This window comes from Mytilus californianus, unplaced genomic scaffold (assembly GCF_021869535.1).
Source record: "Mytilus californianus isolate M0D057914Y unplaced genomic scaffold, xbMytCali1.0.p SCAF_3, whole genome shotgun sequence".
NCBI classification, from domain to species: Eukaryota; Metazoa; Mollusca; class Bivalvia; order Mytilida; family Mytilidae; genus Mytilus; species Mytilus californianus.
In genome coordinates, this window is record NW_026262679.1 from 105,094,882 (window position 1) to 105,111,346 (window position 16,465).

The 16,465-nt window shown below is 32.1% G+C and overlaps 1 protein-coding gene across 2 annotated transcripts in view; it reads right to left on the reverse strand.

Moving 5' to 3' along the window:
• Positions 1-12,454, reverse strand: part of LOC127735664 (serine/threonine-protein kinase haspin-like) — a 34,057-nt gene extending 21,603 nt beyond the window's left edge. The window contains exons 1-7 of one of the 2 annotated variants that reach the window (XM_052245906.1): positions 12,381-12,454; positions 10,910-11,091; positions 7,362-7,434; positions 4,664-5,800; positions 3,190-3,311; positions 2,187-2,274; positions 1,068-1,153 (exon numbers count right to left, since the gene is read on the reverse strand). In XM_052245906.1, the coding sequence (XP_052101866.1) occupies positions 1,068-1,153; positions 2,187-2,274; positions 3,190-3,311; positions 4,664-5,800; positions 7,362-7,434; positions 10,910-11,091 (1,688 nt within the window). In that variant the 5' untranslated portion in view covers positions 12,381-12,454. Of the gene's footprint in view, positions 1-1,067; positions 1,154-2,186; positions 2,275-3,189; positions 3,312-4,663; positions 5,801-7,361; positions 7,435-10,909; positions 11,092-12,335 lie in introns of both variants that reach the window. The other variant, XM_052245905.1, reaches the window with a different exon arrangement.
• Between the last annotated feature and the right edge of the window lie 4,011 nt (positions 12,455-16,465).

Sequence of the window (16,465 nt, forward strand, 5' to 3'; positions counted from 1 at the left end):
TAGATATAAATAGATTTAACATGTGCTTATGGATAAAATTTGCAAGATTATTTGTTATTCATTAATTATGGATATAGATATCCAGTTTGAAGGTACAGTCATGCATTTTATTTATAAAATAGAACAGATTGCAATTAATTGTAAATAAACTTGAATATATTCTACGTGAACTAACTGGGTCATGTGATATGTACAGACAGATACTACAGTTTGGTACCTGACTATCATGCAATAACTATGTCATAATTAAAGATAACATTGGCCATGGTTTAATCAGAGACATATAATACTATTATATGAAAATTGAGAAATGTATAATTGTCAATTATACGTAATGAGCCACCTTTATGATGTACAAAAAATGTACCTATCGAGTCAAGACACAGTTTGTGTACAAAGTGTGCCGACTTGTCACAGGTCAGTGCTTGGTAGGTGAGTGAAGCCATAAAATTGTTATCTGTGATCATAAAGTTATGAACTCTTAATTGAAACACAAAAGAATCATGTTACAAGTGTTAATTACATCGATTAAATCCAATCAACAAGGTTAACCTCATAAGGTAAATCGATCACGTGGTGTAAACAATCTGTGTTGAACTGGTTTGAACTGGTCAAATTTCACCTGGAATTTTATACCGAATGGAAAAGATTTAACAAGTCGTTTAAAACTTTACCCATTTACAATTCTTTAACTGAAAATTTTAGCACCACGGAGAAAAATTATACATCGCGGTAAGAACGATACCACCACGGTATAAAATTATACATCGCGGGCCCGCAGTCCTTTAAGGGCCTGGGGAGAACACTGCCTATGTCTCGCCCTCGCAGGCAAGACAGAAACTAAGCTTTACTCGTATAATTTCTTTTTGCAAAAGGTTTTTGCTTAAAATTAATTCTGTCGTAAATTGTGCATGAAATAAAAAATGTTTTGGCAATAAAACTGTCAAATAATGGTTCCTGTCACATCCCCTTTGAGAGAAAACAGCAATTGTATTGTTTCTTTGTCTCCTTTATAACTAAAATTTATCTTAAAAATCTTTTCTTATTGATCTGACAAACTATCTTACTTTGATATGACAATTTCTGGAAGCATGCCTTCAAATGTTTTCTGTGGTTCATCGTTTACTTCAAAGTCTCCCTCGATTGGTATAACCTAAAAATTAGTAGTTTACAATGAATATTACTGAATTATTATGAAGAACATACTTTATCACACTGTTATTTATCTTCTATATTTAAATGTTTGGTAAAAGCCTTTTTCCATGTTTTACTCACTTTGATTTTAATTGTTTAGATGTCAAAATTTTAACTGAGGGTGATACATAGATATAAGAAGATGTGGTTTGAGTGCCAATGAGACAACTCTCCATCCAAGTCGCAATTTATAAAAGTAAACCATTATAGGTCAAAGTACAGTCTTCAACATGGAGCCTTGGCTCACATCGCACAGCAAGCTATAAAGGGCTCCAAAAATTACTAGTGTAAAACCATTCAAACGGGAAAACCAACAGTCTATCTCTTAATAATTAGTTTCTGTCCAAGTTTTGTAAAATTCTATGATGGTTTGACAAGTTATTAAAGTGCTAAAATCCTAAACCAGAATGTATCTAATGAAAATCCCCAAATCCTGACAATATGCACACCTTTGGTATATACACTAACATCCTACATAATATAATAGTTTTTGTTTGAAAACTGAAGGAGGCGTTAGCAGACAAACCATGTACTCTGTATGCATTATATTACTAAAATATTATAAAGTTCAACAACCCATCATTTTTCAAAAATATAAAGAAAAAAATCCTTATAACATGCATGCCTTTAGTATATGTACTAATCCCCTACAAAATGCATAAGTTCTACCTTGAAACTGTAGGAGTTAGCCAGACAAACCATATACCCCATGTAAGAAGGACAGACAGGGGTAAAACAATATGCCCGCTGACATTTTGTAGCGGGGGCATAATAAAATACTATGCAAGTCCATTCAATACTACTGGACTACCAATAAAATACAGATAAATGGGAAAAAAATAAAAATTTTTACTTAGCTGGTACATGTTGTATCTCTTAATTATGAAGAAGTCTCTGTTAAAATTTCCTGAAGTTTTAAATAAGGTAAGAGATGATTTTGAGCTTTCAAACATAAGGATTTAATTCTTACCAAAATATCATAAGATATTTACCTTCAAAGCAACAGATTGTCCACTGTTTTGTGTTCTGAACACTTCACCATAAACACCTTCTCCAACTTTCTTACAAATTTTCATCATGCTGGAAGAACAGAATAATTACATAAAAATATGTTGGTTAAACAAAGCTATAGATTAATCATCAAGACAGAGACAAGACATGCACTGAAAAATCACTGAAGTTAATTTTGTGTTTAGCTTTTTATAGGTTTAAAATATTTGTATGCCTTATAAGGAATTTTAATGTTGCAAATGATATATACTCATAAGCACTGTTTTGTGTTCTGAACACTTCACCATCAGAAAATTCTGCAGATTATCATTGTTTAAAATGATTCAGTGTCAGACTAGCAGAAATTAAAAATGTCAAAGTGACCTATATTTTTTGGATGCTGACCTACAGTCCACAGTGATTGATTGCTTGTTGCTTGCTTAACAACTAATGGTGAATATCTGATGCATTTCAATTACAATAACAAATAAATAATTAATAATAATACATGTTCTACAAAGTAGTTAACCAGGAAATTTGGACTGCTACTGTAAAATAAGAATACGTTGGAAAGAGGCAAAAATGTTGCCTATCAACTAGCCATGTTATGGACCCTATGATAGTTGCTGCAAGGGTCCTTAAACTCGTAGAGAGTGTAGCGTTCTTCCTACAGGGTGAATCGGATTTACCATCTCAATTTGACCAGATTGGATGCACAATTACATGTATAATTTTGACTGGATGTTGTTTGTTTTTATAAATATTTGCAAACATATTGAAGGTTTGACTCATCAAATTGGTTATAAGAACAAAGCAAATACCATAAACAAAAAGACAAAACACACTAAGACCACTTGCATTTGATTAAAGCTACCGGTAGTTAAAAGTCCAATTTCTTTAAAAAAACAATAATTTCCCAGACTTAAAATCAATAAGTGAATCTCCAACTACATTTGTAAATGTGATCATTGTCATGAATGTACATCTTAAATAAACAGTAGTCACCTAGGTGGTATACATGACTGGAAAGACATTGGTTCATCTTGTTGACAAATCTGAAACACTTTAGACATGGGAGACATCACAACTTTAGGCTGGTCTTTCTTTTTTACTGGTGTCAGCATCACCTATAAAATAAATCATTCATGTACATGTATGCAGTTATAATAGCATACATTATTTCCAAACAAGTCATCTTTTATATATATCTTGCTGATCCCCATTGTTGTTTAAAGGTTTGCATTGTTCCTGTTGTTGTGGAGAAATATAGTCAGGAAATTTATGAGAGTATTTGTCAGATTTTTTGGCCCCATATAGTATATAATTTGTTCATAGTACCCTGTAGCCGTTTTCTACAATGCACCGATGTAAAGGATAGACCTGTATCAAAGAATACCTCTCAAACTAAAGCTACACAGCCTACAGATTTACAGTGACATGTGATATTTTGCTCTGTGTTGGGAGGTTTCACTGTAACTTTTAGATGAAGAACAGTGATAAGCTTTGCTTTTGGTTTCGTCAATTTTGTCTTATTTTGTATTTCTTTCTACTCTAAGCATTTATATATTTTAAATTCTGTAAAAGAATTTTTCAGTGTACATTTGTTCTTGAAAACTGCTTGATTGACACATTTTTCATCATGTATGTCATGAAAAATATAAATGCTGTCAGGCAACACAATACCGTAAATTCTGAAATTATTGACTGCATTTATTATTTGATGGGCAAAAATGCAAGATGAAAATCTGCATACAGTTATATGTATTGGATATCGGAGTGCAAGTTATTATTAATTATTATTGCTATACTCACCAAGTCGCCTTATTTGCATTAATAAAAACCTCACAATAATTTCTGATTTACAGTAACTCGAATTTCAAATGTACACGTGATATATGTAGCCTTGACCATTACACATGTTACATTGATACAACTGCTTTTTAACAAAATAAAAAACCAAATAATATTCACAACCCTTACATAAACACAACCATGACAACAAAATTTCATTTAAACTAAATATTGGACAAATAGCATATATTTAACTATTCTCTAATTTTTGCTTCATATTTGGGTAATCGAACTGGTTCAAAATTGTGAAAAATATTTCAAAGATAAGACAAACATTGCCAAATGGGATTATCTCACTGAATATTTAAAAGTTGTTGTACATGTGGGAATGTCATTTCAAAATCCAAAATTGATGTTGAAAGGAACCAACAAAGTACAATTCTAATCAAATCCTTAAAAATTATATGATTATGATCCTTGGTCACCATGGAAGTGTGCATATATTTACAGAACTGTTTCAATATAAGTTTTATATAACAGCTGTTAACATTTCATGTTTCATATTCTATATTTAGACTATAGCCATATTTTGGGCATTTGCTACCCCTTGTCTTTTTTAAGTACAAGCAAATCATTAGATATTCTAGTTGCCCATATGAAAATTAACATTCTATATTGATTAACTTACAATCAGAGATTCATTCAGGGATTTCAAATTACCAATACTTTTATTTTGAAGAACAGGCGTAGCATTAGGTGTTTTTAACATTTTATAAGATGACGAAGACACACCATCCAAACTCTGTCGTCCAGAGGTATCTTGAGCTGTATGATAAGAGTGATCTGATGCAGTTGAATGAGCTGTATCATATTCTGAGAGACAACAGTCGTCATTTAGCATATATCGGGTAGAATTTCTGCTTTTACTGTTCTCGTTAGTATTATCGGTAGAACCATTTTCATCATTCTCCCTGGTGTTATCAGTAGAAGAGCTTTCTTCTTCATCATCATCATCTTCTTCATCTTCATCAATATCACTTAAATTCTCATTTTCTTCATTACTCTCTTCACTTTCTTCTTCCTCCTCCGGAAAATATTCAGAAACCTCTTCATTGATACTTTCATCTTTTTCATTTTTATCTTGCTCAATGTCGGATATATTACTGAAAAGACTTGCAGACTGATCAAAATTGCTACTGATTGAATATTTTCTCCCCCTGCGCCCTGATATATGCATTAATAAAAGACTAGTTCGTAATTTTTTTAACTGAATTTGACAATCAACCACAGGACTGATTTTATCATCTTTTTCAGATGTCACTTTCTCAGATTTTGAATTTCTAGCTGAGTGCACTAAAACCGGACTATCTATCATACTAGATATTCCTAATTCTGAGCAGGTGGACGGACTGTCCTCAATAGCATCTATATATGAAATATCAGTACAAGAATCTGTATCATCTTTTGAAAATGAGACATAAGACCTAGTCCGTTTAGCTAATGGTGTACTTGTTTCAATAATGTTTGAACTCTTAACATTTGTTTGATTACTTGAGCTATGATTTGGTTCTGGTTTATCCTTATTTGTTCCTTTTGGTGGTGAACCCGAAATACATAAACTATAATCATCAAATTCACTAAAATTACATGAAAAATTTGATTTTTGGACAACTGTTTTAGTAACTGCAGGTGATTTGGGTTGTCTTTTTCTTTTTCCTGTTACAGCATTACTTTTCTGATTACTCAGATTACTTCGATCTCTTAGGGCTCTTTTTGGTCTGTGAGTCTTGAATAAACTTTCATTTCCTGTACTCCCAGTACTATCCTGCAATAGGCACATCAATCAATACATGAATTTTTTTTACAATGTTTACCAATAGTAAATCTAGTAAATAACAATATACATTGTACAATAATGGTCAGCTGAGAAAGTGCATTCTCTTTGCCATATGAACATAACTTTTAAAAATTAAACTTGATGAAAAATTGAACACAATGGTATCAGGTCTGTTTGCACCCTATTTTTATTCAAATACCGATTGAATTATTAGATGTTTTTTAAATGTATAAATCAAATTATTTATATTTTCATTAATACCGGTAAATATTTTGGAATTTCAAAATGGATGTGTTAGGGGGAATTTGATTTGATGAAGACTGTATGGACCATCGGACAAACTAGTTGACGATTTTCCACCACGGTAGACTTTGAACTTTGATTACAATTGTGACTGTTATTTGAATTTAATACATTAATTCTTAAATAAACTGTTCATATTAGTGCATGTTAGATAGTATTGGTGTGTGAATGGTGTATAATGTGATATTTAAAGGTGATTTTTAAATATTAAGTGCTCTTTTAAATTTTATAAAGTAGTGACTCTATTAAAACATTTTAGTGCTGTTGTTTTAAATGATTTGAATGATTGTGTAAAGTTAAAGTGCATGAAGTAGGAAACCTGTTTATGTTTTTAGAATGTCACTTTCCTTTGAAACAATAAAAAAATCTTATTTATAGCAATACCATAACTAAAACATTATTCAAAAATTATTCAACACAAAACCAATAAAAAGGGTGCAAACGTGATTTTTGGCGAACCGACCCGGAATTGATCAAAATAATGAATTTTCTTCATTTGTTAAATCAATCTCTTGTAAATACAACCATGGTCTGTCCTTGGTCCATACATCGAGAAATTTACGTTCTCTAACCTCTTCATCGTATTTGTGTTTTGATATATGTCTGTTTTTAGTTAATGCCGGTATTTTAACTGGCTTTCCCGGTTGGGCACCTTTCACACTTCAAAAACAAGGCCATCATGCCATGATTGTCAACATTTAGATATTGACAAATCAAAGAAACCGATACAAAATGTATTTATCTTCAATACCAAAAGCGATAAGTTTAAGCGGCCTCATTATAAAGAGTAAAGGAGCAGTTCACCAGGATACCAGGTTAGCCCCATCTGTTAAAAACAACTGGATTTTTAGGTATGAGGACAGTGACAAAATACAAAGATAAGACGGACTGGTGATATGACAATATATACTAGTCCCCCGGGTAGAAATTTTTTACAAGCCAGTCGGACTAGTCACAACAGAATAATTAAAAGTCCCCAATAAAATTTACAAGCCATTTGTGTTGGACTTGTGGCTAAATTCGAAGACTGAATACATTTGTCTATTGGAATGTCTACTGAATAAAAAATACAAACATCATTTACATGTATTCATTTCATCCTTTGTATTTGCTGATGAAACATTTTACATTAAACTGATCATGCTGATAGCACAGTCAGCCATGGACCGCATCAACTTTCAGACATACAAACTGTTACCCCTGACCAGCAAAGTAAATTGTCATCTAACAACAGACACATAAATACCATTTCTGATCCATATCTCTTTCTTGGTAAAATTCTTCTTTTTTGTCTGGTATATCCATTTTCCTTATTTGAGCTTCAAAAAAGATAAAAAAAAAAAAAAATAGAAACCAATTTCCAAATGCATTTCAAATACTTTTATACAGAAAAAATAGATAGTAACTTGTACAGTCCTATGCACAGTGGTGTACAAATGTATACTGTTATATTTTTTAAAACTTATGGTGTATATATTCTTGACATGACTTCTATTTTGTGTACTACTGGTAAAATTGAGAATGGAAATAGGGAATGTGTCAAAGAGACAACAACCTGACCATAGAGCAGACAACAGCCGAAGGCCACCAATGGGTCTTCAATGCAGCGAGAAACTCCTGCACCCCGAGGTGTCCTTCAGCTGGCCCCTAAACAAATATGTATACTAGTTCAGTGATAATGGACGTCATAGTAAACTCCAAATTATACACAAGAAACTAAAATTAAAAATGATACAAGACTAACAAATGCCAGAGGCTCCTGACTTGGGTCAGACGCAAAAATGCGGCAGGGTTAAACATGTTTTTTGAGATCTCAACCCACCCCCTATACCTCTAGCCAATGTAGAAAAAACAAACGCACAGCAGTACGCACAGTAAAACTCAGTTTAAGAGAAGTCCGAGTCCGATGTCAGAATAGGAAACTAAAGAAAATAAACAAAATGACAATAATACATAAATAACAACAGACTACTAGCAGTTACTGACATGCCAGCTCCAGACCTCAATTAAACTGATTGAAAGATTATGTCTTCATCATATGAATATCAGGCACAATGTTTTCTCTTTTTTGACAACTGTAGACCACCTAAATTGTTTGCCTTAGTCACTCAGTATTTCCTGCCTATTAATTTAACAGTCATCTCAATGTGCCCTTGCGGTTTTCATTGTTCCCGTATTTTTTTAGTAAGATTGAGTATTAAGCTGCTTTTGGTGAAAACTTATTGTTATGTTGATATCTCATTGATCTTCACCATGTTTACAGCTTTTTAATTTAACCTGGTCATGTAGACATAACATAATAAATTATTTTGATATGAATAAAGCAATACCAAAAATTTTAGGAATTAATCTTTATCCCACTTGCAAAATTTTTCAGAAATGAAAATATTTGTTAAAACCTGAGATCTCACTGTAAAAATATGCATTTTGACCAAACTGAGAGATGTTCAACTAAAGGAGACAACGGATTATTGTAAATTCAGAAATTAATAAAATTGAGAATGGAAATGGGGAATGTGTCAAAGAGAATGAGAGACAACAACCCGACCATAGAGCAGACAACAGCCGAAGGCCACCAATTGGTCTTCAATGCAGCGAGAAACTCCCGCACCCGGAGGCGTCCTTCAGCTGGCCCCTAAACAAATATGTATACTAGTTCAGTGACAATGGACGTCATACTAAACTCCAAATTATACACAAGAAACTAAAATTAAAAATGATACAAGACTAACAAAGGCCAGAGGCTCTTGACTTTGGGACAGACGCAAAAATGCGGCAGGGTTAAACATGTTTTTTGAGATCTCAACCCTCCCCCTATACCTCTAGCCAATGTAGAAAAAACAAACGCACAGTAAAACTCAGTTTAAGAGAAGTCTGAGTCCAATGATAGAATAGGATACAAAAGAAAATAAACAAAATGACAATAATACATAAATAACAACAGACTACTAGCAGTTACTGACATGCCAGCTCCAGACCTCAATTAAACTGATTGAAAGATTATTCATGGATTTATTACATACATATTGCATATCCTTGACCTCTAGCAAAAGCGTAAAATCTAATTGATGTTATTGCAAAAACTTTAGGAAGGAAGACAGTCAAGGGTATAACTTAAATAAGTTATTAGAAAAAAATAACATACATGTCGTTATTGTGGGCTAAAATATAAAAAAACTGTGATAACATATGTAAGTTACATGTTTCAAAGTGGCAATATACATCCTTTGTTTTGTTATGTATTATACAAGTTCTATTGATATTATTATTGCCTCTATGTATACTAACTTTAGAAAGATAAAATAGTTCATAGTTTGCCAATCATGCATAGTACACCTATGTTATTACAGAAAAAATATGCCTGTAATAACTAAAGGGTGTTATTACAGCTTCTCTATATAACTTAAAAGCCTTTGCTCAGACATATATCATGCTTAATCACAATGTATTTTAATTTATTGTAAGAAATAATGATCAGAGCATGTAATGAGGTTCTGCGCAAGCTTCCAAGTAATTACCAAGTGTCTCATATAATACATGTAATAAGTTACATGCCTGTAATAACTAAGCCTTGTTATTACAGCTAAGTTTAATCGCTTGAAATCCTTGTCTCATTGATTTACCATGGTTGATTAAAAATGTATAAATTTAATTTGAAAATTAGTTATCAAGGCTATGTATTTAGTTACTGCACAAAGTTTCAATAATTCCCAATTTATTTTTTTTAAATATCCTACAAGAAATGAAGGTCTGACAACATGTCAGAGATAGTTATATATGCAAAAATTTTCATATAATCAGTATCTATATATCCTAGGGGCATAAGTCCTTTAGATGAATAGTTGCTAGACACAAAATATTGCACTCCTTCAAGAACTTGCTGAAATAAACTGATATAAATTTAAAATATAAAAAATCCCACAATAAATTAAGGTAAGAGAGAGTTTACAAATGCAATTTCCCCTACATATTAAACTTCAAAATGATATATTTCCTGTAAAAATATTTGATCTTCACCATGTTCATGAAGTTCACTGGTCAAGACATTTTTTATATAAACCTTAGAAATAAGTTTCATAAAATTCTAAAAAGTGATGTAAGCTGTCCGTACAGTGGAATGTTGAATTGAATAATAATTGATTATAAATCTTTTAAAATAATTTATCAGCACTGATTTTCTATTACCTGTCAGAGATATTTCTGATATACACCTTTGTTAAAAATTTAGACTGGAGAGAGTTCACAATGCAATTTTCCATAATTCATTTCATAGGGGCATAAAATACAATTTTCCATATATCCCGGTAATTCATATTTCCTAGGGCATATATAACTTCTTTTAAAAAAGTGGATCAGCACCAATTTTTGAAAAGAGGGACGAAAGATACCAGAGGGACAGTCAAACTCATAGATCGAAAACAAACTGACAACGCCATGGCCAAAAATAAAAAGACAAACAGACAAACAATAGTACAGATGACACAACATAGAAAACTAAAGACTAAGCAACACGAACCCCACCAAAAACTGGGGTGTATGAACTTGTCTGAGATATTGCTGATATAAACATTTCATAAAATCTGGAAAGAATTGTACCTGTGAGAGCTCTTACTACTGAAGGGAGGCCCAATATTCTTATGTCTTCAGCACTGTGTTGCTGCAGGGGACAACAAATATATGATAAAAGCAACACAGTTAATTTGTCATCATAAAATTTTTTAGACTGAAAACCTGTTAAAGCACAGGCCCCTTTGTCATGTTTGTGTGTGTTAAAACAGCAGACTGCAACAATACCTGTTCTTTTTAAAAACCCCGTCTTTTTTAATATCGTCTGATGTGTTGATACTAGAAGAGCTCAAACTAAACAAATGCTTCTGTTGTTCATCTCCTGATGATTCCCACAATTCTTTATCAACAGTAACCACTCTGCTCCCATGATGTCTACTGTACGTCTTTACTTTTCTTTCTCGTCCCATCTGAATCATTGATAAAACAAAATTAAAGCTACAATTAAAAATTAAAAAATGTATATATATTTAAAAAAAACAATACTTTAAATACATGTATGAAGACAGCATTTCTTTGTTTACATTGAAAAGGACGTAATACAGAATGTCCTATAAACCACAGGACCAGCAACATTTCCATAATTCAGTTACTTTTTAATCTATAGGCCCTTATTCCGGGAATTAAATTTTTGTTGCAATTTGGTAGAGAGTTATTTATATTGATCAGTCCAGTCATGGAATCATTAATGTAGGGTATCTCAAAAGATACTGATTGTTTTTAGATGATCAAGTTTTTTGTATTAAGGATTATCATGATTATTATAAAAATAGGATGCAAGGAATTATAGGCAACTGTACAGCCTTCAACAATGAGAAATGCACTCTTTCATTGTTTCAATATGGAAATTTTACAGAAAATCCACAGCCTTTCCTCTTGTTATGTAATCTTTATATATATAAACAAAATTAAAATTTGTATAAATGCTGATATTTAATATCATGAATATCCTGTATTACATAATCAAATTTCACTAAATTGTATAATGTCTTAGTCTATTATCCTATCTGTTTGGCCTTTTGATCATCAGGGATAATGGGGTTGTCCTTGAGTCTTGGCAATGATTGGCTTGAAAATGTTAATGAATTTCTTTTCCTTTATCATGTTTATTATTCTTTCGGTCTCAGTTGATGCATGAAGAGTTTGATCTTTGGCACAATTCCTAATATGCCGTCTCAGATATATCTTTGAGTATTCTGGCTGACAGATCTGTTGCTTGTGTAATTTGTAACTCTTTTCCTGAAATTTCCAGTTTGTCGAATCGAATGTAATTTTCCTTGAAGCCATTGCATGAGATTACGTATATTTTTTCTGCACAAGAAAAATAATATCATATTTTATGGTGAGTGTCATTCCATATTTAAAAACAAAATTAAACTGATAATCCACAGCCACTTGTTTGTCAAATTATGGCGTGAATGGGGGGTTTACTATCCACACTTGAACGAAAAATCACCTTGTGATTTTTCGTACAAGTGTGGATAGTAAACCCCCAATGACAGAAACAAGTGCCTGTGTGGTAATAATCATCTCCAAAATCTGAAATTCCAGGGTCAAAAGTTAACACGAAAGGAAGTACACGAAACCCCAGAAAATAGAAGAAGAGTCGTGATCGATGTGTTCAGTGTCGAATTCAATAAATTTAATTTTTTACTGTTATTTGTTTCCCACAATTTAATGTTTCCTTGTTACAATTTACATTGTTAAATCATAAATCTTTCCATTTTTCTGTAAAATTTCAAATTGTAAATATCAAATATGGCGCCCTATGCTTCAAACTCGATGTTACGTAGATTGTGATTGGCCAATATTTTCTATTATGAAAATCAACATCGGAGACTGAAGTTGTTTCCGAAATTCGTAAAACAATAATATTTTTTTTAAATATCTGTCTACAGGTATCTGTATGAATACGTTGTGGATACCAATACCGACTTTTATACAAGTGTATAAATTTTTAAATAAAATACAATTTTTTACAAGAAATAGTTATCCAAAAGTAACAACGATAAAACAAACTTAATCCAATTGATATTTTATAGTGTGTTTTTCTATGTTGTGATGTTATACTATTGTTTCAGAAATGGGGGAAGGTTTGGTACCATTGAAGACATTAAAACGTTTAATCCCGCTGCAAATGTTTGCACTTGTCATAAGTCAGGAATCTGATTACAGTAGTTGTCGTCTGTTTATGTAGTTCATACGTGTTTCTCGTTTCTCGTTTTTATATAGATTAGACCGTTGGTTATTGCAATTATAATGACACGCGCAAAACATAACTATACGAAATTCTATCAGAGAGTTTTGAAAAAAGAGCCAATTAAAGATGTTGTCCTTCGAGTCTTTTGGTGTCAACAAGAGTAAATAAGTAGCAACATCCTTAGCTCCAATTTCCGCTCTATAGATTCTGTAGCTTAACTGTGTACTCTCATTGAAAACTATAGACACTAAATCACCAGTGTAAATCTTACACATGCATTGATGAAGACCACATGTCTATTTTGCTTATACTTTGCTTACGGTAGCTGCCTCATTGGCATGTACCTAACGTCTAGCTTTAATCCTCACCGAAACGGATATTTTAAGCTAGCATATTTTACCAGGGATCCTCTATTACTGACATGAACGTTAAAGCATGGGGATTTTTTCCATCATGAGAATGGTCAATTGACATTAAGTTACTCTCAGCACTCTGTTCAAAGTACATATCGTAGTTTTTTTTTCGGAACTCTTGCGTTTGATACTCGTTCAATATGTTGTTGTCTATTGAATAAATATTTAAGCTATACATATTCCTCAGGGTTACCACATCTATCAGACGGAGTGCAAACACGAATCTCAGTAGTATATTTGAGATTCGTTAAAGTCGTCTATAAAGTAAGTTAATTTTGGTAGTTTTCAAGTTGACATATGTATGAGGACACATGTAACAGTAAATTTGGTCCGGTAGTAAAATTTGTCCGCCAGACTTTTTTTCCTAGTTAATCAAGTCCATGACCATTATTTTACTAGGAATTTAAGTCCCAGGACAAATTTTCCTGGGAAAATAAGTCCATAGCTAGTAAAATATGTTTGGCACTTATTTTCCTAGGAAAAATTGTCCTAAGACTTGTTTTTCTAGTAATTTTTATTATATTTTAAAAATTATCAAAAATAAAAAAAACAACATATTTTCTTAGTTTAGATTGGACAGTTTCATTAGTATTTCCTATTAAAATAACATGGCCGGACGTTATAACCTAGGCATGTAAATGACGTGGACATATGATGTCCTAGGAAAATTAGTCTGGGGATATAAATTTTATTAAAATATTAATACACAACTCTAAAACAATATTAAAACATAACATTTAAATTTAACTTTCAAAATAACGGGAATGGACGTTTTCACCTAGGAATATTAATGACATGGACATGATTTCCTAGGAAAATTAGTCTGGGGACATAAATTTTATTAAAATATTAATGCACAACTCTTAAACAATATTAAAACATAAAACTTGAATTTTCATTGTTAACATGTAAATAATTTGTTTCATTAAAATTTTCCTTTTAAAATAAATGGCATGGACGTTTTTACCTAGGAATATTAATGACATGGACATGATTTCCTAGGAAAATTAGTCTGGGGACAAACATTATATTAAAAAAATTGATACACAACTCTTAAACAATATTAAAACATAACATTTATATTTACCTTTTAAAATAAAGGGCATGGACGTTTTACCTAGGAATATTAATGACATGGACATGATTTCCTAGGAAAATTAGTCTGGGGACATGAATTTTATTAAAAATATAAATACACAACTCTTAAATAATATTAAAACTTAAAATTTAAATTTCCAATATTGTTAATATTTTTCCTATAAAAAAAAGGACATGGACGTTTTTACCTAGGAATATTAATGACATGGACTTGAATTCCTAGGAAAATTAGTCTGGGGACATAAATTACTAACATCGGACTAAAATACTAGTAAATTCTGTAACCATGGACTTTTTATACTAGTAATATGTGTCCGCCCGGACATATTTTACCAGGACAAATTTATCTCTTACACACACACATACAACTCTTTTGTAACATCGTTCAGTCAATTTTAATCTGTTCTAAAAATGAATGTTGGGAAAGGCAAAACACGCTTTTATGGAATCAAAACTTTGTACGATTGTTGGACCTTTTGTTCAACAGATAGTCGGCATTTCTATGGGAACCAACTGTGCCTTCTTCCTATCAAATTGTTCCGTTATCCGCACGAGTCAGATGCTTCTCAAGATTAATGAAATGTAGCAAGTATTGTTAAATAGCTTCAGGTTCCAACTACTAGTATATAGATTTTGCCCTCCCGCTTGATAATTCAAAGTTTGGTTACTATGCTGAACGCATCTATTCCACTGAACTAGAAATATCTAGATATTTACAATGAAGATCGATTTAGAACTACACTTTACTACACAAGAGATGACATTAATTTCCCCATCGCGACTTTTCAATTGCTATGTAGCAACATTCCATACACCTATATATAAAGAGTTAATTTCATTATAATTTAGTTGGTATAGAGAGTTGACGTTTACATGGCATCTATTGCACCAAGTGTTAATGATAAAGTTTAAGTCTTCTAGCTCTTCGAAAGTTTTATGAAGGCCATCATGTTTTTGTTAACCGTTACGGATTACTTGCAGGCCCAAGTGACAGATAACCACGGATATGGGCAGCAATCTCGTATGCCAGATTTTGACTTGTCATGTGCGCCTCAATGTGTGCTACTGAAGGAGCAGAGTCTGCTTACTCGTACGGAGCACCTGAGTTCACCCGTGTTTTAGTAGGGTTCGTGATAATCAAACCTTAGGTTTTAGTATACTGTTTCGTAGACTTTTGGTCGTTTTGTTTGTTTTTAATACATTTATGGTTTTTTATTGTCACCCTGTTTCTTCTTACTTTTCGTACTTATAATTCGTACAATCCATATGCATACACGGCTCATGTCTGTTCTCTTAAAGTTCACTGAAGTTGTCAAGTAAATCGCCAAAAATATAAACACAAGCATGTAAACAAGCGTAAAAGCAAAAACAAGAAAACATAATAATTATTTCATCAAATGTTAATGCTCTCGAAAAAAATATAATGTGTATTCAATCATATCCTTGACATCAATCTAATTCAAATATAGATCTCTGATTTCGTATGCTCATATCACGAGCATGCGAGTTGCGATAGACCTGAATTTTAATCTGGTTGTCCTTGATGTAAATATAAATATAGGTTTAATTGAAACTGTTAATGCTTCAGGCTACAAGTCCGAACATGTTTTTATATTATATATTATAATAAAAATAAGGAGATGAGGTATGATTGCCAATGAGACAACTATCAACCAAAGTTCAAATAAAGTGGATGTAAGCAATTATAGGCAACCATACGGCCTTCAACAATGAGAAAACCCATACCGTATAGTCGATTATGAAAGTCCCCGACATGAAAAATATGAAACAATTCAATTGAGAAAACTAATGGCCTAATTCATAACAAAACAATTAACGAAAAGCAAATATCATAGACATGAACCAACGACACCAACCACTGAACGACAGGCTCCTGACGACTAGACTATTTTTCCATCTTTAGAAACAAAATCAGTTTTTTTTTCTCATTTCTCATTTCCCTAGCAATTTTTTTCACAACAGTTTCACATGTTTCCTAAAATAGAGTTTGTCAGGTCCGAAACGAAACATTGGAATGTAAATGTTCATGCAGTCTTCTAATCATATATGGTT